This window comes from Juglans microcarpa x Juglans regia, chromosome 6S (genome assembly GCF_004785595.1).
Source record: "Juglans microcarpa x Juglans regia isolate MS1-56 chromosome 6S, Jm3101_v1.0, whole genome shotgun sequence".
Taxonomy (NCBI): Eukaryota; Viridiplantae; Streptophyta; class Magnoliopsida; order Fagales; family Juglandaceae; genus Juglans; species Juglans microcarpa x Juglans regia.
This window is the reverse complement of record NC_054605.1, coordinates 9,027,473-9,047,306: the sequence shown is the minus strand read 5'-3', so window position 1 is coordinate 9,047,306 and position 19,834 is coordinate 9,027,473. Positions and strand designations below refer to the sequence as shown.

Sequence of the window (19,834 nt, the reverse complement as noted above, 5' to 3'; positions counted from 1 at the left end):
TACCGTTCTCTTTTTTTAAAAAAAAAAAACAAAAAAAAAAAAAAAATTTATGGCTCCACACTTTCCCATTGAGAGCAATTTTCTTGATATACAACACCCATTAATGAGGATATACTCATTACTCCAATTCAATCTCTGCACATGAAATTGGTTGTGCTCTATATTGCCTGCCATCAGTTGTTCACTATCCACCAATATTTGCTTTTCAACACTGAGCCTGGGGGTCTCCATTTGAAGTTAATGTATCTAGCTACTTTGACAATAAGAAAGAAAAAAATATTATTTATCATTATTTAATCATCATCAACTCATTAGTCTATAATGCCACATTAAGGCCTTGTTTGGATACAGAAATGATTTCATCTCATCTCATATCATTATTACAACTTTTTTAAATTCTCCTACAAAATATAATAAACAATTTAATTTTTTTAAATCTTAAAATAATAATAATATTAAAAAATAATATTCTAACTATATTTTATTCAATTCATCTAAAACTATTTCATTTTATCTTACTATCCAAACGAGCCCAAATAACTAATTGACTATTGAAATTGAATAAAAAATCTTTAAATTATTTAATACCATATTATGGAAGAATAATAAGCGAAGAATAAATAAAAAGATGATAAATAGAATTATTATTATTATTTGAATAATTGATATCTCCTCAGTGCAAAAATTTTCAAAGTTGGTAATCAATCATTTTCTAAATTTAATAAAACTTTTTTTTTTTTTTTGAAATTTGTCAGAGGTAGAATAGGTGTTAGGTTTTTCTTTGTAAAAGGCAGATTGACTTATCGGTTCCATGAATTGCCAGCGACAAGTTCTTTTGGCAGAGGCAGGTTGACTTCGGAAAGCATCAAACAGCTCGAACTCCATAATTGAGTTATCTGTAGTACCATCTTCCTGGCACAAAGCAATCAGCCTGCATGGCATGGTTGATATAAGCTAGCCTTGTGGCCCCATTTTACTATGAATAGGACATTTCTTAGCTTATCAAGAAGAAAAAGTCAATGAGATCTCAAATCTTAACTACTATATATATATAGACATTATAATATGCAAATACAAAAAAGTTCTAGAATCTTTGTCAGAATTTCAAAGTTCGGAGAGGAGGAGAACAATAAATATAAGAAGCAATTCATATAACATTTATGAGCTTTGCTACTCATCATTTCCACATCACTTATTTTTATTATTTTTAGTTTTATTCTTCTTATACTAATTGAATTCTTCTACTCATAATTCATACACCATACATTCGGTAAGAGAAAAAAATAAAAATAAGTGTATTGTGTGGGGATGATGAGTAGAAATTTTCAACATTTATTGATATTTATGTAAATCCCTGAAATAATATTAAATTCTCCATAAATTACATAACAAAGCCAACCTTTGATATCATACCTCTTCATGCATGCAAAAAATCTAACGTGTTTGTGCACCAGTATACCAACGGTTTATTCGTAAACATACGAATTCAGAATAAGATTGACCCTAGTGTTCAAAACCAAAACTTGGGGGGGGGGGGGTGGTGGTGTGGGTTGGTGTTATATAAACACATAAATACAATAAATAACTAGGAAAGGAGGATCAACTAGCCATACCTATAAGTTCTGGAGTGTACTGAGCTAGTGGTCTCTTAACAACAGTAGATGCAGCAGATTTATATATATATATAAGATTTCTGAGGAGCAGTTGGCCTATTAGTAGCATGCTCATCTTCTTGGAAGGTAGGTGGAAGACCCGGTGGATGTGGTGGTCTCATCATTTGGGGAGGCCCTGGAGGACCATACGACCTTGGCATTAGCAGATGCATAACTCCAGGGGGTCCTGCAAGGCCGGCAAGTCCAAGACCAGCTAATGGAGGCCGCATATCTGGAGGAGGTAGTGGTGGGGGGATGACTAGATATTCCAGGTGGTAATACATCAGGCTGTAAAGTTGTGAGCGGTCCAGGTACTGGAGGTCGTTGCCTTGGAGGGAGTGGAGGTGGAACCAATTTTGAGAGATCCTTGGTTGCTGAAAAATTATTGGTGTCAGCATCAGATGATGCACCTTCATTGGTTACTTGACTTCTCCGTTGGGGTTTTCAGCCCAACGGAGATATTAAAGCTACTAAGTGCAAACTTGGAATAGCAGTACAAAACCATCAGGTTTTAGATTGCCAACCAAGTATGTACCTTTTTGGGCATGAAAACCCCAATTACGCTACCCTGTACATTAATATTCAAAATCTCACAAGAACATGCCTACTTAGCTAGGTGTGGATCCATCTCATTTCTGAAAATCTTATGCATTTCAAGATAGATGACATTGTAGGAGGAACGAAGATGAGCTTACCTGCTTGCTCCTTGGAAGTCAAACCATCTAACAATGCAGGTTGGTTTACCTCCACTGACACCAGGTGGAGGTGGTTGGGCGGACAATTGGAGTGGGGGAGGTGGAAGGTGATTCACATTTTGCTCTTTCGGTGGGGGGCCAGGTGGCGGCGGCAGCAGAGGTGGTGCAGGCAATGGCATAACCAAATTTGCTGCAACAGGCTTTGGAGGCATTAGAGGTGGAGGTGGTAGAGGTAAAGATGCGGGTTTAATAGCGCCATCCCTATAGTTGATGTTGCCAGTATCCAGCAAAGGGGGAGGTGGTCGTGGTGGAGGTGGAGGAGGTGCAGCCACCACAGCATCTTCTGACTCTATCTTTGATGAAGAAGCAGAAGTACTCGAGGAAGAAGACAAGGGAATTCTATGCCCTGCAGTTCAAATTCAACAGCAAAGAGAGAGAGAGAGAGAGAGAGAGAGTAAACAAAAAATATCTTTTTTAATATTCAATTGAGGAAGAAGCTAGACAGCAAAAAGGGACAGACCTATTGATGATTTAAACATGGGTGGCTTTCCTGGTGGCGGGGCACCAGTAGGGTTCAGCGTAGGGTGAGTGCACGTTCTCGAGTAAACAGGAAAGAATTGGAATGATCTTCACAAGCCACATCTTACTTCAGGCTTTGGGTGCTTGACTTCCTCTTCTTCCATAAATATACCAGATAAAGGGCAAGAGCTATTTTTGTGATAGAAACATTTTAGAATGTATGATTTGCAGTAGCTTTCCTCAGCTCCTAAAGAGAAGGCACTGGTACTGGTGTGTACACACAGCCTGTACAAAAGTACAAACACAAACACAAAGTGCCAATTATAAACAGCTCGGCCTTTGCCAACATCAGGCCAATACAACCTCAACACAGCAGCCTAAAATGACTTATCCATAAATATACCAGCAGCCTCTCAAGCATGGCAAAGAAGCACTAGACAATTGAGATTCAGTACACGTTCTGCCAAGCATAACTAAATTAAGCACAGAAAACAAAAAATAACAGGTATATATAGGTAACTGTCTTTCAAATATTCTAAAACATATATAAATAGAAACTGATATACTATCCGGAAGGCATTATTATTGTTTGCAGATGAAATCACTCCAAAGCAAAGAACAATAGAAAATAATCACAACACCATTAGTGCTCTCTTACACTTCTCCAGGGTGTGGCATTTAGCATACTCTGTCCTCAATATTTCAGCAATCATCTTTTCATTCATTCACTGCCGGGAGCTTCAAGGTCCTGTTACATTATAAGACTTTTGTTCTGTTCTAGGATCAACCTAGGCAGAGAATCCGAGGATTGTCACTGAAAATGGTTGCCCAGAGGTTGAAATCCAAGAGTTGATCCAGAGTGCTAACTCTTACTTTCCATGGGTTATATTGAAAAAAATTAACTATAATGATTATCTATACAAAACTGGAAGAGTTAAGTTAATTTAAGTCAAACAAATGGGAGGGATAGAGAATGGACAAAATCTCTGTTTCACATACAAGTATACAAATGTATGAACAATGAGGATGAAAAAAGATATGGACAATCAATATTCGATAACTATATAAAGAAGAGAATCAACATTATCACTACATAATCAATATCCGGATCACTCTTTCTAAGTGGACCATCAATTACATAAATAAATGAATTCAGAGAATTCATGAAACTTAATAGCACAAAAAACTTCAGTAAAAACTTGGAAAATAAAAATGTGAACAAACAAAATGATCCTTGCTTTGCACTCTTTTTTTTTTAAAAATAAAAAATAAACTAAAACTAAAGAAGAAGAAGAACAAATAAGTAAACGAGTTGAGAATAATATTAAACATGTCGTTGGTGCTCACAGAACAAATCAGTAAATATATTCACTGATTTTTTATATTTACATATCAATAATATGGCAAACTATAATTTAACTTCTCTCCTGAAAACGGAGATATGATTCAATCAATATCAAAGAAATAAGTAAATTATGAGCTTTTGAATTATATAAAACCCACGATAAATCATAAAAAAAAAAAAGAGAAAAAAAGGAGGTGATGGCCTCATTCATTACATTCACATGTGCATGAAGTGCGCATTTTTACTTGTCATTTAGAGAACGTAACCTTCTAAGCACAACAAGCTGATAGAACCTCTTAGTCCGGAAGAACAATGCAACAGCAACAAGGAAACCGAAAAAAGCTACAGATGCCATGATCAGGAAAGATGACATAAAACAGCCAGTGCCATGGCAGGTGCCATCTTCACCAGATGCTTCTTCGTCATAAATATACCCAATCACTCTTACAGAGAAAATATAAGATCCGACAGGACTTGCTATGGAAATTGTGTTGAAAATAGTACCCATGTGCCTGACTCCAAATATCTCCGAAGTGATCGTGGGCATTAGCGACCACTGTGAACCATAACAAATTCCCACTAGGATTGAACCCACATATAAATTTCCGGGAAAACCAAAAGCAATTACTACATGGCCAGCTGTCATTGTGGCTAGCGTAATAGCCATCAACAATGGCCTTGCCCAACCTCTTGTGTGCAGTAAATAATCCGATACATATCCCGCTCCAAAACGGCCAAGGAAATTCCATATACTCCATAAAGAAACCAAGTTATTTATCTCCACGGTTCTGTAACTGAGAGATTCCCCCATTTGGCTCATGTTGTTAATTGTAGCCAGCCCAGAGCCCATTCCACATATCATGGCAACAAACAACAACCAGAAGTTTACAGTACGCATAGCTTGCAATAGATTCAAGTGTTCTGCATCCACAAGTGTTTTGTCAACTGAACTGGCCCCCACTCCACCTTGGACTTGATGATACTCTATGGGATCCTCTGCTGCAGAAAACTTTGGGGAAGTAATTTGCTCGGCACTTTCAGTTAAAAGATTACTAGCAATTGAATCTGTTTGTTGTAATCTCCTTGTGTCCTCCTTCTGTGCCTTGATTGAAATTCCAAGAGGTGATGCGAGTAGAAACAGAAGAAGAATAAATGTAGAAATTTGTGCCCAAAATGGCAAGGTGAAGACGTTTTCCAAAATTATAAGAACCATGAGATAACCAGCAATGACCAGAGCAACAGAAGAATAGCCATTTAAGTGCTTCTTGTCATCACCTGTAGTTGCTTTATAAATTCTCACAAAAAACATAAGCGCAAGGGAGATGAATGTAGGAAACAGAGCAAGCATCAGAATGTACGTGATTGGCTTGCCCTTGCACAGAGTGTCATACACTTGGATTAGTATTGCTCCACTTATACCAAGAAAGCCCTGTTCATGAAAGGAGATAAAATGACAAAAATTTGACTAGGGAAGTATTAGAAGTTCTACAAAGCAATAGCCAGGTTCTTCGATCCTCAGTGACTTCACAAGGAAAACTTATTTTTCAGAACAGAATTGTTAAATTTAGTCATTGCCAACAGTTAGTCAGATCAAAGCACCTAAGCAAGGCGAAATGCATGTCATTCTCTTTGAATTCCTAATCTGATGCTGCACATAATATGAAATTCAACTACGCCAATTGGTGTTAGATCTGCTTTAAAATTCCTTCCAATTTGCAACTCATAGTCCTTAGAGGAAACAATTGACTACATCCCATTCTTCCATCATTGGTCATGGAAGAAGTGAGTAAAGTTCAGAAAAAAAAATTGTATGGATGAAGGCAAAGACTTTTGAATTAAAGCACTAGTTATGGTGCAGAGAAATCTAACCCTGAACACTACCTACAATGCTAAAATGCATAACCAAGGGATTATTAGAGCAATCATACTTGGCTCAACAAATGTTTGGCTAACATTTAGTTAGAAGATCATCTTTTTTCCCTTTTGACTATCCACCTACATCCGAATCTCCATTTTGACTATTCACTTTCACCATTCAATCTAAATATTCTTTCTTTATTTTTTTTTCCTTACCATCATATTTTTAAAATTTGTCTTTTCCAATGGCACTTATTTTTCAAAATCTTATTAAAATATATTTTCCCATTTAAATATATAAGATCTTGTTTCTCATTTAAATAGTGTTTTTATTGGACCGTTTAGCTATAATATTTTTTATTTATATTATTGTATTGAAATAGAGTTATTCTATTCTCAAGCCAGTGTGTAGAACATGTCATCCACATCACTTAAATGGTAAGATTTAATTAGTAAGATTCAATTTTTAAAATTTATCTTCCAAATCAATTTTTGCTATGTAAGCATTTTATTAGGTGTACTCTACACACTGACTTGAGAATGAGCACACCATCCACATCACTTAAATGATAAGATTTAATTTTTAAGATTCAAATTTTAAAAAATTTAATCGTTTTTCCATTTAAATATTATTATATTAAAAAATCAAGTAGTTTCCTTCTAAATATATCGCATTGAAAAAGTGACTTGTGTTTTTTAATTCATAAATTTATAGATGGCTAGTGATCAACAATGCTTGCCAACAAGCCCTGTAGTGGCTGGCTATTTCTTCAGCAAGCATTGGCATTAGATTAGTCATTCCAATCTTCAAAATTTGACTAATATATAACTTTTTTACTTTTAGCTAACCACTCAAAATTTAAAATCTACATTGATTTAGCTATCACACTCTTTATAATAATAAAATATTATTATTTTTTATTATTTATATTTCTTTAATTAATTTATATTTTTTAAATACTTTTTTATTTATCCCTCAGATTCGTTACCTGGTTCAAGATGCAGTCCATGTCGAGCTCCATGGCTCCTATGGTCTTCCTCTTTGTGTTTCAGGGATTGCTCATCCCCTCTCTTTCTCTAAGGAGTATGTTTTTTTCTGTCCATCTCTCTCTCTGAGAATACAATGAAGAAATGGCGGAACCTTGTTCAAATCAAGAAATGGGTACTCAACGATTCCTTGAGAGAGTGCTTGTAGAGATCAAAGAAGGTGGGGTTGATGGAGATCTGGCTGGTCTTCTGCACGATCTGGCCCACATTTATTTGGCTTGTACAGCTAAAGCTGCTTAAACTTTACTCTATCTACCCTGTTTGGACAAGCTGTTTGCTTTACTTGATATTTATATTTCTTTGCTTTTCTGAATCTCTCTCTTTGGCTCTTCTCCTTGTTTTCTCTGTGATTTTGATTTGATCTGCTTGTTCTTTGTTTTCTCTCTTTTGGTATCAAATTTTTGAGGTAAGAAACCTGATTAATTTAGCCTCGAAGTTTTGAGGGAAAATACTCCCATTCTCTTGAACAAAGATTTCCATCCTGAAGGTGGTAATTTTTAATATTTTTTTAGTCTCTGAAATCATGAACGAGAAAGTTTGATCCCGAGTCCCTGCTGGAAAGGAGCTGTGGGAAATTTTACGGGAATGAAAAGGAAAAGAGCTGTGCGGAGATAGGGAGAAAGGAGATATGCAGGAAAAGGAAAAGGAAAATAAGGAGCTGATGGTAGTGCGAAGAAGATGTGCGGGGAAAGGAATGTGCAGGAGAGAAGGAGGAGTTGTGCAAAGGAGGAAATATTAATATGAAGGTGTTACAGTTCACTTCATATATGGAATGTGAGATGAATTTACTGTACCTAATCTTTTAAATGAATTGTATTTAGCTAATCCAATGTAGGCTCAATTTAATGGACATTCTCTAAAATATGACTTTCACATTTGGCTAAATCAATGCCAGTGCTCCTTAAAGCTAATCCGCTGCATGATTGTCTTAGCAAACCAAACATCTGGCTGGTCGTATGAGATTGCTCTTAGCACAACTGTTCTATTGTAAAGACTGCAACAAAACACCAGAGACTAAAGTAGGTGGGGTTTCCTGAATGACCACCATTGGCTTAGCCAAATGCCAGTTCTATTAACATATGTACCTCTACTGATCTTCAAGATGCGCACCAAAGAGGCACTGCACCAACAGCAGAGCAACCACAGCACTTAAAATAGCTCTTTACAGATTGTACTGTATTCTGTTATTCTCTACTTTATGTAACAAACTTATTCTTTATTCTTTCTTGTAAAAGTCTATATATAGACCACTGTTGGCATAATGAAAAGCACGGAGGAAAGTTTCCAATTCTGTTATCTTAACATGGTATCACGAGCCACATGACTTAACCAGTCCCAATGAATCCATGGCCTCTTCCTCTGCTCCTTCTTCTTCCCTCACCCCACCCTCCCCCCTCCTTCTCCCACATAGTCACCACCAAGCTCACCACATAAAACTACCTACTCTAGAAAGTCCAGACCTCTGCTTATCTTCGCAGTCGGGATTTATATGGCTACGTTGATGGCACTCACCCCAAACCTCCCGAATTCATCTCTGAATCTGCAACTTCTCCTCCCAAACTAAACCCTGCTTACTCACTTTGGAAATGCACAGATCAACTAGTTGTCAGCGTCCTTTTCTCTTCCCTCTCAGATTCCATCTTAGGCCATGTTCTCTCTTCCTCCACTGCTCAAGAACTATGGAACTCCGTGGTTTCCATGTTCTCCTCCCAATCCCAAGCCAAAGAATTCCAAATTCGACTCCAGCTTACCAACCTCTCTAGGGGTGAACAATCCATCACTGATTACTTTGGCAAAGTTCGTCTTCTCGCCGATTCTCTAGCTGCAACTGGCACCTCCATCCCCGAAAAGGAACTTGTCTCTTACATCCTCAATGGCTTAGGCCCAACTTATGAATCCTTCCTCACATCCATCACCACCCACACTGATCCCTTGACTTCTCATGACTTATATGAACTCCTTTTAATTCATGAGAGTCGACTCACTCACATAGCCAAACTCACCACACCCTCTTTTGATTTCTCAGCCAACTTCACTTTAGCAACTCAAAACCGTGGCCGTGGTTCCTTTCACAATGGCAGACAAGGTTGTGGCAGAGGACGACCTCCTAACAATCGAGGTGGTCACTCCTTCTCTCCCAATAATAGTTCTCAACCGAGCAACATGCAACGGCCTACTTGTCAAGTTTGCAACAAGTATGGTCACGTTGCCCTTCATAGCAGGAATCGGTTCAATCACTCCTACCAGTATGATCCTACCTCCAGTTTTCATGCTCCTTCCTCTGCCTCGAATCAGTTCTCTGCCAACTATACTACTCCAAGTGCACACTCAGAGAATATTTGGTACCCGGACTCCGCGGCTACACACCACATCACCAATGATCTGTCTAACTTGAATTTGTCATCCGAGCAGTACACTGGTAGTGATACAATTCGTGTTGGTGACGGTAATGGACTTCCCATTCAAAATTTCGGTGAATCTTCTTTTTCCACTTCCTCTTCTTCCTTTCATCTGCATAACCTACTTCATGTGCCTAAAATAGCCAAAAACTTAATTTATGTTCTTTGTTTCTGTGTTGATAACAACTGCTTTTTCGAATTTCACTCAACCCACTTCTGTGTGAAGGATTCAACAACCAAGAACCTCCTCACCGGACCAACCTGTGACGGTCTCTACATCTTCCCAAGCATTGGTCCTTCCTCTCCAACCGTAAATCTCAGCGAGTCCACTTCCCTCCCTCAATGATGGCATCGTCGGATGGGGCACCCCTCTCTTGCCGTTGTTCATCGTCTTCTGCGATCCAAGTGTTTGTCATTTTGTCCCACCAAAGCTGTTTTTCAGTGCCCAGAATGTCCGCTGGCCAAAGCCCACCAGCTCCCATTTTCTTCTAGCCAGGCCCAATACAATCGGCCATTAGCTTTAGTTTCATCTGATCTTTGGGGTCCATCGTATCACGTTTAGGTTTTAAATACTACATTTCATTTGTCGACCACTTTACTCGCTATACTTGGTTATTTCCAATCAAACTTAAGTCTGATGCAATTCATATATTCACAAAATTCTTACCTCTTGTTGAAAGATTTTTTAATACCAAATTAATTAATCTACAAACCGATGGTGGAGGGGAATACAAACCAATTACTACAATGTGTCAATCACTTGGAATTAATCATAGACTCTCTTGCCCTCATACACATCAACAAAAGGGGCTTGTTGAACGCAAGCACCGACATATTGTTGAAACTGGGCTCGCCCTCTTGGCCCATGCATCTCTTCCCTTTTCTTATTGGGCCGATGTTTTTGAAACTGCAATTTATCTCATAAATAGACAACTCCAACCCTCAACAACAAATCCCCTTTCTCCATGGCTTACAAAATCGACCCTGACTACAATTTTCTAAGAGTCTTTGGATGCCTATGTTTTCCAAACCTTCGTCCCTACCTTTCACAGAAATTACATTACCGATCCACTCCATGTCTCTTCTTGGGCTACAGCACGGCCCACAAGGGCTACAAATGTCTCGATTTTCAAACCAACAAAATGTATATATCTTGGGACGTCACTTTCCACGAGTCTGTTTTTCCTCTAACTCAAAACCGGCCCAACAACCCTACTCCGTCTCACAATTCATCTTCCACTACACTTCCTATATTTCCCTCCTCCATCTTAGGCCCAGTCCCAACTACTAACTCTCCTACGTCCCAATCCTCTTCCTCTCTTCTCGGCCCAGGCCCACAAATCCCTAACTCCACTCAATCCTCTTCCACTCTATCAAGCCCAGGCTCGCAAAACACTACCCATTCCCAATCCTCTTCTTCAACCTCCTGAACCCTAACTACATCAAACACCTCATCTCTTTCCCCGCTCGTGCGTCCTCCCCCAATTCTTGTCCCACCAAGATCTCCGATCATAATCAGAGCACAAACCCACTCCTCTCGACCCAAAATCTTCACCGATGGTACCGTATCGTACCAATCTCGACACTGTCTCACCACCAACATCACTGTTCCGGATGACCCTTCGAGTTATTTAGAGGCCTCGAAGTTTTCTGAGTGGCGTCAAGTCATGAAGCTAGAGCACACTACTCTCCTCAGCAATCAAACTTGGACTCTGGTTCCACCTATTCCGAACTCCAACATCCTTGGATGCTGTTGGGTTTTTCGCACCAAAACAAACGCAGATGGCTCCTTCCAACGCCGTAAAGCCAGATTGGTTGCCAAGGGCTTTCATCAACAGCCCGACGTGGATTATCTTGAGACTTTCAGCCCCGTAGTGAAGCCAACGACAATTCCTCTAGTTTTGTTCATTGCGGTGTCCCGCGGCTGGCCCTTACGGCAACTCGACATTGAGAATGCCTTTCTCCATGGCACCCTAACTGATACAGTCTTCATGCAGCAGCCTCAAGGATTCGTGAGTGCATGGAGGAAATAAGAGGTTGGGGTTGGTTTTTCGGGTAGCGTTTTAGTTCTACGGGAAACAAGGGGTTGGGGTTGGGGTCGGGGTCGGGCTTAGTGTATTTTGGGTTATTTTTCATGGGTTTTTTGGGTCATTGGGGTCAATGGGCAAGGTGTTTTCTTGCATGCATCAGTGTACTTGGTTATTCCTTTTTGATATATAATATTTTTACTTATAAAAAAAAAAAGGATTCGTGAGTGCAGAGCATCCCACCTATGTGTGCAAGCTGTCCAAAGCTCTGTATGGCCTTAAGCAGGCGCCACGAGCCTGGTTGCCCAGCTCAGTTCTTGGTTAACAAAGTATGGATTCTCCCCATCCAAAGCTGACCCGTCACTTTTCATGCTCAATCAAGGTAACACTCATATCTTCCTCCTTGTCTATGTTGATGACATTGTTGTTACTGCATCAAACACCTCTGCCATTGATACCTTGATTCATAATATGAGCATAGCTTTTCCTGTACGTGATTTGGGCAAACTTTCATTCTTCCTAGGTCTTGAGCTTGTTTATACTGTGAATGGTGTGTTTCTTTCTCAAAGAAAATACATCAAACACCTTCTGTCCCGTAGCAATATGCTACAGGCAAAACCCATGACATCCCCACTGGCCTCTTCCATCAAGCTATCCAAATATGACACTCCTGACTTTGATGATCCTTCCCTGTATTGGAGCTTAGTAGGAGGTCTACAATACCTCTCATTCACTAGGCCCAATATATCATTTGCAGTAAACAAGATTTACCAATTTATGCACACACCAAAAACCTCACACTGGGCTGCACTTAAACGAATTCTAAGATACCTTAAGGGTACAATCAACCAAGGACTCTTCTTTGCATCCCATTCAAGCTTCACACTGCAAGCTTATTCCGACGCTGATTGGGGAGAATGTCCAGATGACAGGAGGTCTACTAGAGGATTTTGCATCTTCCTTGGTAAGCATATGATCTCGTGGTGCTCCAAAAAGCAGAAATAGTTGCTAGATCCTCCACGGAAGCTGAGTACAAATCCTTAGCTTCCACTGCTACTGAGCTACTATGGCTTCAAACCTTACTTCGAGAACTCAGCCTTCCATCGCATCAAACTCCCACCCTTTGGTGTGATAACCTTGGAGCAACCTATCTATGTGCAAATCCTGTATATCATTCCAAGACAAAACACATGGATATTGACTATCACTTTGTCAAAGATCGTGTTGCAGCAAACACTTTAAAGATTGCCTTTTGCAGCTCAAAAGAACAACTGGCCGATGTTCTAACCAAGCCAATTGTTGCTGACAAGTTCCTCAGCTTCAAGACTCGTCTCAATTTGGTTAACACCCCCTTGGACTCGAGGGGGCATATTAACATATGTGCCTCTACTGATCTTCAAGATGCACACCAAAGAGGCACTGCACCAACAGCAGAGCAACCACAGCACTTAAAATAGCTCTTTACAGATTGTACTGTATTCTGTTATTCTCTATTGTTATGTAACAAGCTTATTCTTTATTCTTTCTTGTAAAAGTCTATATATAGACCACTGTTGGCATAATGAAAAGCACGGAGGAAAGTTTCCAATTCTGTTATCTTAACAAGTTCATCTTCAAAATTTGAAGAAATAGAGATGGAATCATCCATATTGGAGTAGTCAAATACTAGTGGCTTCAAATATGAGCTACAGTATTTCTAAGTGTTTCTTCATATTTGAAGATGTACTATTCATCTTCAAAAGTGATATTTTATTCTAAAATATCAGACCCAACTAACTGCTTCGATATATTAAGATCTGCTTCTATATTATACTTGGTCTTGTATAATTGCTCAACTCAACTTTTTTCTCTCGCCCTTTTTCGGCAAAAGATGTACAAGTCAAGTTAATGCCTTCACAGTTCACGGGTGGTGCCCCATAGGCCATAAAGTCATTTCCTTATGTGAAGAACAGCCTAACAGGACAGACAGAAATCAGTGTCACATTGTGCAAGTCATTATTGCGTGCACTTGTCGTAACTCTACACAAAGTTGCCTATTTCACGGCTCTAATTTGTCACGATTTCACTCGCTATGAATGGAATGAGTATCACATTTATTTTTTTGGCTCGACATGCAAACCTTTTATGGGAATTCTTTTTACAGTTTGGGATAATTTTTCTTTCTCCTAATTAAAAATTGAAGCTTGTTGAAATTCCAAAGAAAGATTTTTGGGTTCCTAATTAAGGGTGCGTTAGGCTCATGCAAGTGATTAAATGAAAAACCCAGAACCAGAGCTCTGAGCTCCGATCAATCAGAGTAGAACAAACATAAAACAAGTACACTTACCTTCATGATGCCGACGATGGTTCCACCATAGTCAGGAAAGTTTTCCAGACCACTGACCACATTGGCGGTGTTGAAGAAAGTCTGAGAATGAGCCGCTAGAAACATGAAGAGGCACATTAACGGCACCGGAGGCCGAGGGATCAACCCGACGACGGAGGCCCAAATGAGAAAATAGCCCAGGAAGCACTGGATCGCACCGGCAAAGTGGACCACCCATGGACCACGGAGACGCGCGTTACGGAGGGTGACGGAGGAATAGAGAAGGCCTGAGAGGACGCCAGCATTGGCGCCAATGTCCTTGAAGACGGAAACGGTGTCGAGGGTGGATTGATCATATGACTGGGTTGATTTAAGAGCCGAGGAGTAGATGCCGAAGGTGTAGGATGCACCACAGCTGCACTGGATCCATATGCTGGCAACCGTAGCCATCCATCTGCTGCTCGGCATCTCCATTTCTCTCTCTATTCTCTCTCTCTCTCTCTCGGCTCAGATCATAAGCGGCTACTGTATTGAATAGAACAAATAGGAAATCTCAACGTTAGCCGTTTGATCTGCTGCATCAGATTTCCGTGGAAAGATCTAGATGTTTTTTCACTTTACACTTCATTTACTCAAGAGTGTGCACTCTCCGCACACTTCACATGTAATTTTTTTTTTTTTTTAAACGCAGCACAGATGGCTGCAGCACACAGCAGATTGTAATAAATATTTTTCCTTTACTCAATAACCAAGTGTGTAATGCCAAAGGAAAAGCAAAACTAGAGGCCTATCAAAATTGCTAGCATCTCTATTTTAATTAGATCATTTACTTCCTTTAAAAAAAAAAAGAAAATCTTCAAAGCGGTCAATCTGCTGAAATTCAAATAAAAGCCCTCCAATGACATGTTGCCACGTTGCTCCTCTATTTCTCATTTCATGGACCTGTCTACAGGTGATGAGTGAAAAATTCTTAAGTGAAAAGCCCTTCCTCAAATTGAAGTCTCCTCGTCTCCCTCTTCCACCGAAATCTCTCCAAGTGAAAAATCTCTCTTCTCTGATTTGCTCACCTTCTTCGGCACGGCCTCTACGACCACCTTCTCCCCAAGTAATCCAATTTTGAGCCGAAAGGAGGCAATTGAATTGAATGGAAAAAAGTTTCGGTCCAAAAAGGCAGACAACTTCACAACAAATACATAATATTTTTTGAATAAATTAAAAAGAAGGGTTAGCTGAGAATAAAGCGTATACCCTCTCTGGTTTTTGCTTGAGATTTTGGGGCTAGGAAATGGACAAAGAAAAATGGAAGGTAGAAGGCTACTTCTGCAATCATCCTAGATTTTTGGAATCTGGGAGGAAATGAAACCAACGGGTAAAAGGCTACTTCAGCAATTTATTTAGGTTTGCTTTTCAGTTGTTGGATAGTTGTAATCACAAGTAATAATTAATTTTGGTTATATTTTTTAAGGTGGGAAATTTACTGCTCGCCCTTATGCGTTTGAGATGCAGAGAAGTAGGACATGAAAGACTGTGTGAAGCAGACCAGGAAACTGTGATGTAATGAGCACGGTGCTTTCCTCCTATGTTCTGTGTTTCTGATTCGAAAGTTGTTTTTTTTTTCTCTTTGAAAAATTATGTTTCTTTTCTTTTTTTTATTACTAATGGTGTTGATGGACTGGTAATGGTGTCGTGCGACGGTGGGCGATGGGGAGATGGTGTTCTTTGATTTAATGGGGGCTCAAATTGATTTCTAAATGGAGAGATGGGTAGATGTGTTTCATTATTCAATGAAACGAGTCTATTGTAATTTCTGTGAAATTGTTGACGTGCTGGAGTATTATTAGACGCTGTTAAAGCCTTATTTTCGGATGGACCGATTCAAAGCGTTTCACAAAAAGAAAATGATTTCAACTTTTGCATTTCTAAGAATAAGTCCCACACCTGCACTCATTTAGTTTGCAAACATTGCCCCGTCTACATTTAACTTCAGAATTCCTTGTTCGGGAGGACAAGCTTACTCGGTGTGCTTTATCTTCTTGTCTTGATGTTCATTACTCGATAGGCTATCGTCATGGTTTGTATTTCGTTATAATATTACAGATAAGGGCAAGCTTCGCTACAATTTGTCGTAACTCGTAAATTGCTTAAAAAAAAAGAGAGAAATCATATTTGACATAAATCTTATATTTTGTGGAGAATATATATTCTAATATTCGATATTATTTAATTCAAGCATTATTTTTTATTTTCTCAAATTATAGAGAATTTCTATAAAAAAAAAACTTAAATATTATAGATAAAGAGTAATGATATATGTAATCGTGGAGTACGCAAGTGCCGTGTCGTTACTTTGAAAAAGAGTAGAGTCTACCATTAAAAAATTATTATTTTTTCATATGAATTCCGTATTTATTTATTTTTTTCAAAGTGATTGTGCGACGCTTGCGCACTCATAACTGCAATTATCATTTCTCAAAAAATTATTCACACATTATTTTTCATAAAATAATATTAGGAATCGGTAAGATTATAAATTTTTATTTTATTTTATTTTATTTTATTTTTAGGCAACAATGCTAGGGGATGCCTACAATGTATTTTTGGGCATGCCCTGGTGTATGTGATTTGTTTTTTAAATATTCTTAATTATTAAAAAAATGAAAATATTTAAACAGTAATTTTGGCCCGGCCAAGTATAATTTTTCTAACATTTTTACATATTAATATTAGGTTTTTAACACATTTCAAATGTATAAATGTTTAGGCCATACAACTCTAATTTTAGGGTTTCAATTAAATAGGTGAAATTTAACGAATTATTTATAGATGATAAAATATGGTATTTTTTTTTTCAATATGATAAAAATATGGTATTAATCTTAGAAGAAGATCTTGGATCGAGCCAGCACGGCTTATGTTTCCGTACGGGAAGAAAAGCGTTGCTACTTTCAACTTTTCAACTAACATATTGTACTATTAAATTATGAAATTTTAAAAACTACTAAAATTAACTCACTGGACCCTCAATGTGAAGCGAGAAAGTCTCTTAGATTGGGCTAAACGTAAGGCCCAGGATAAAACCAGACCTTGGGTCTGGATTGAACACAAGACCCCAGATTAAGGCCCATGTGCATAATATGGACTGGGTCAAACGGTAGCATCTGGGTCAAGAGTCGGGTATAAGACCCAGGTTGGATTATGCTTATATCAGGAAACAATACTGAAAATACTGGCAGGGCTAAAGAATATAGAATTCAATGCCAGACGAGAAAACTTACAGTAGTTCACACCTAGCATTAATGAGATGAAAAGGGTCCAAAACAGAATATATGCTGCATTCAATGTGGCTCAAGGCATGAACAACACTCAGTAGCACTAAGCACTTCATAGTTCGGCAAATTGACTGCAAAAAGATAGCTCGACAAGTGGACAACATGATTGTATGATCTCTTGCTATGCAACGCTCTACTACATTGGAGACCAGGTCGGCAAGTATAAATAAAACTACCTGCAACACACAAGTGAGTAATCTCACACAATTGTAGTGAATATACTTCATCTTCAACTTTATCACCATACTGACTTAAGTATCAAAGTGTCAACGGACCCCAATGTCCCCCTTTCTCATTGTGCAGGTGAACGTTCGAGTATTGACCGAGTGGAATTGCCCAGGCCTGCAAAACACAACATCAACACTCAAAGTATAAAAAGTTACACTTCAATCTCCATTAATATTTTACCATTGCCATTTCTCCTGCATTTCATAAGTGGTGCCATGTGGCCAATATGCAAGTCAACACTTTGAGTACATTAAATCTAGACATGAAGGGGGGGAGAGAGAGAGAGAGAGAGAGAGAGAGAGGAGGGTTTCGAAACCTTAAGGGTCTCACGCCACACACATGCACTTTTGTCAGTTCCTAGAAGGTGCAATGATATGGGGCGCCTAGGTAATGTACAATCATAATTAAATATAAAAGTAAAATTAGATAAAGTCATAAATTATGCAAGTGCTGCATATTTTTTTTTAAAAAAATAGAGTCTACTACTAAAAATTAAATTAAATTTTTCAAAAAGAATACTGGACACTTTTTGATTACAAATATCATTTTTCAGATATTAAGTATTAGTGCTTAATAGATAGAATTCGTAAAATATTAATTATAATAATTTAGAGTGTAGAATATAAACTCTTCAATAATTTAAATATTTGGTCTACACATAAATTTTACATAAATAAATTTACATACTTTTTAATGCAATATATTAGCTTGTAAAATTATTTATATTAAAAAAATAGATTTAAGATATCATATTAAATTATGTAAATATATAAATTTTTATGCATAAATTTATTTTGTAAATAAATAGGACAATGCTAGAATGACTACTAAATGTGCCCACAAAATGTGCACACTAGCACAAATGAGTTTTTATTTTATTTTATTTTCTTTAAGCATTTTTTAAACATCCTTAACAATTAAGAAAAAATAAAAAAATATAAATTCACTAATAGTCACTTCCTTAACCATTGAGAAAACAAATAAAAATAAAAATATATGAGTGAGCATATTTGATAGTCATACTGTTAACGCCCAAAAAGGGCGCAGTCTGAAAGGGGAGAAAAATCCATTCTCGGACATGCTGAGGTGGGCAAGGCCTTGATTGGTGAGGTGTGGAGCTCCCTGTGATGATTTGGTGCGGCTGTACGTAAACTGTACTTTTCTTTGAGTGGACATATTTGGTGGGTATATTTGATAGTCATACTATCATTTTCCAAATAAGTAAACCGTACTTCTTTGAGAAATCCCTCGGTGACAAGGCGATTGTTTGTTAAATTATCTTGGGGACAACGTGATAGTTTGTTAAGTTGGTGACGTAGTGTAATCCTTAGCTTTCAGAGATGATATATACAAGCTCCAAATGGAAGCTTCGCGCAAGCTCTTTATAAAAAAAATAGATCCCAACATGGAAAAGTGTGAAAAACTCACTTTTTCTTTATGCGACCCACATTTTTACAAAATATTTGTACAAAGCTTGTACATTTGAACTTCTATCTAATATTACTTTTACACTTGGATGGAGTGGTGATTATTAATTGAGAAGTGCTACACCTATAAATAAATTTACAAATTGGCGTAGGTTGATATTGTACATTAGATCTATTTTATAATAAAAATAAATTTATAATTTAACATACCATATTAAACCACGTCAATTTATAAATTTAATTTTGCGAAATTTTTTTATAACTAAAGCATTACTTTTATTAATTTATCATACCATGCTCTAAAACAGGCAGGCTACACTCTAGGCGGCGGCTAGGAGGGATCGCTAGACCACCAACTAGACCAACAATGAATGTGTAATGATGGTGATTCCATACCAGGCTCAATAAATAATTGAATGTAGAAAGGGGATCCTAAGAGTGTGGGATAGTTTGTGATTTTCATAAATCCTTGGCAGTTGAGAGCTCTGATTATGATCTATATTCTATCCACGTGGTAATATATTGACACAATCCGTGAATTCGAATCAAAACAAGCGGATTTGAATTAAATCTGAATGAATTTGGGTCAAAATGGATTAATTCAATATGACACGATAAAAAACTGATCAATTGCGGATTAATCTGTGATACCGCGCGAATAACCTGTATAATACAAATAAATTATATCTTTAAATTTTATTTGTCATTTTTATTATTGTTGTTGAGATGTAATATTATTTCTTTTCTATTTTCCTTGTGTTGCGTATTCTACTTGCATTTATTTTACATCGGAAGACAAAAGAGAGAGAACAAAAAATTTCTATTTGCTTCTTGTTGGATTCCTTAATTGGAAAGTATATATATAGAAGATAAGGATAAGAATAGGATTCAAGCTTGGGGAGCTGAGTCAGACTAGAATTTTTGTAAGGAGGATATTGTTAGTAGATATTAAAAAATTCGAAAAAAGCTATATATATATAATTAGAGTGCATTAAAACTAAATT

General features: G+C 37.7%; 2 protein-coding genes across 2 annotated transcripts; both read right to left on the bottom strand.

Annotated features, from left to right (window-relative positions):
• Positions 1–2,109: 2,109 nt before the first annotated feature.
• On the bottom strand, positions 2,110–4,069 carry LOC121236399 (protein EARLY FLOWERING 5-like). The gene is made up of 2 exons (XM_041132825.1): positions 2,868–4,069; positions 2,110–2,753 (listed from the first exon to the last, which is right to left on the bottom strand). Exons 1-2 carry the CDS (start codon positions 2,884–2,886, stop codon positions 2,344–2,346), a joined length of 429 nt encoding a protein of 142 aa, XP_040988759.1. The 5' UTR covers positions 2,887–4,069; the 3' UTR covers positions 2,110–2,343.
• A 97-nt stretch (positions 4,070–4,166) lies between these two features.
• On the bottom strand, positions 4,167–14,363 carry LOC121236398 (protein NUCLEAR FUSION DEFECTIVE 4-like). Its single transcript, XM_041132824.1, has 2 exons — positions 13,868–14,363; positions 4,167–5,640 (listed from the first exon to the last, which is right to left on the bottom strand). The coding sequence occupies exons 1-2, from the start codon at positions 14,318–14,320 to the stop codon at positions 4,453–4,455; spliced, it is 1,641 nt and encodes a 546-aa protein (XP_040988758.1). The 5' UTR covers positions 14,321–14,363; the 3' UTR covers positions 4,167–4,452.
• Between the last annotated feature and the right edge of the window lie 5,471 nt (positions 14,364–19,834).

Coding starts and splice junctions, on each gene's coding strand:
- LOC121236398 (XM_041132824.1), bottom strand. CDS start 14,320: ATGGAGATGCCGAGCAGCAGATGGATGGCTACGGTTGCCAGCATATGG. Junction 5,641..13,867: donor CCATCGTCGGCATCATGAAG/GTAAGTGTACTT, acceptor TTTCATGAACAG/GGCTTTCTTGGTATAAGTGG.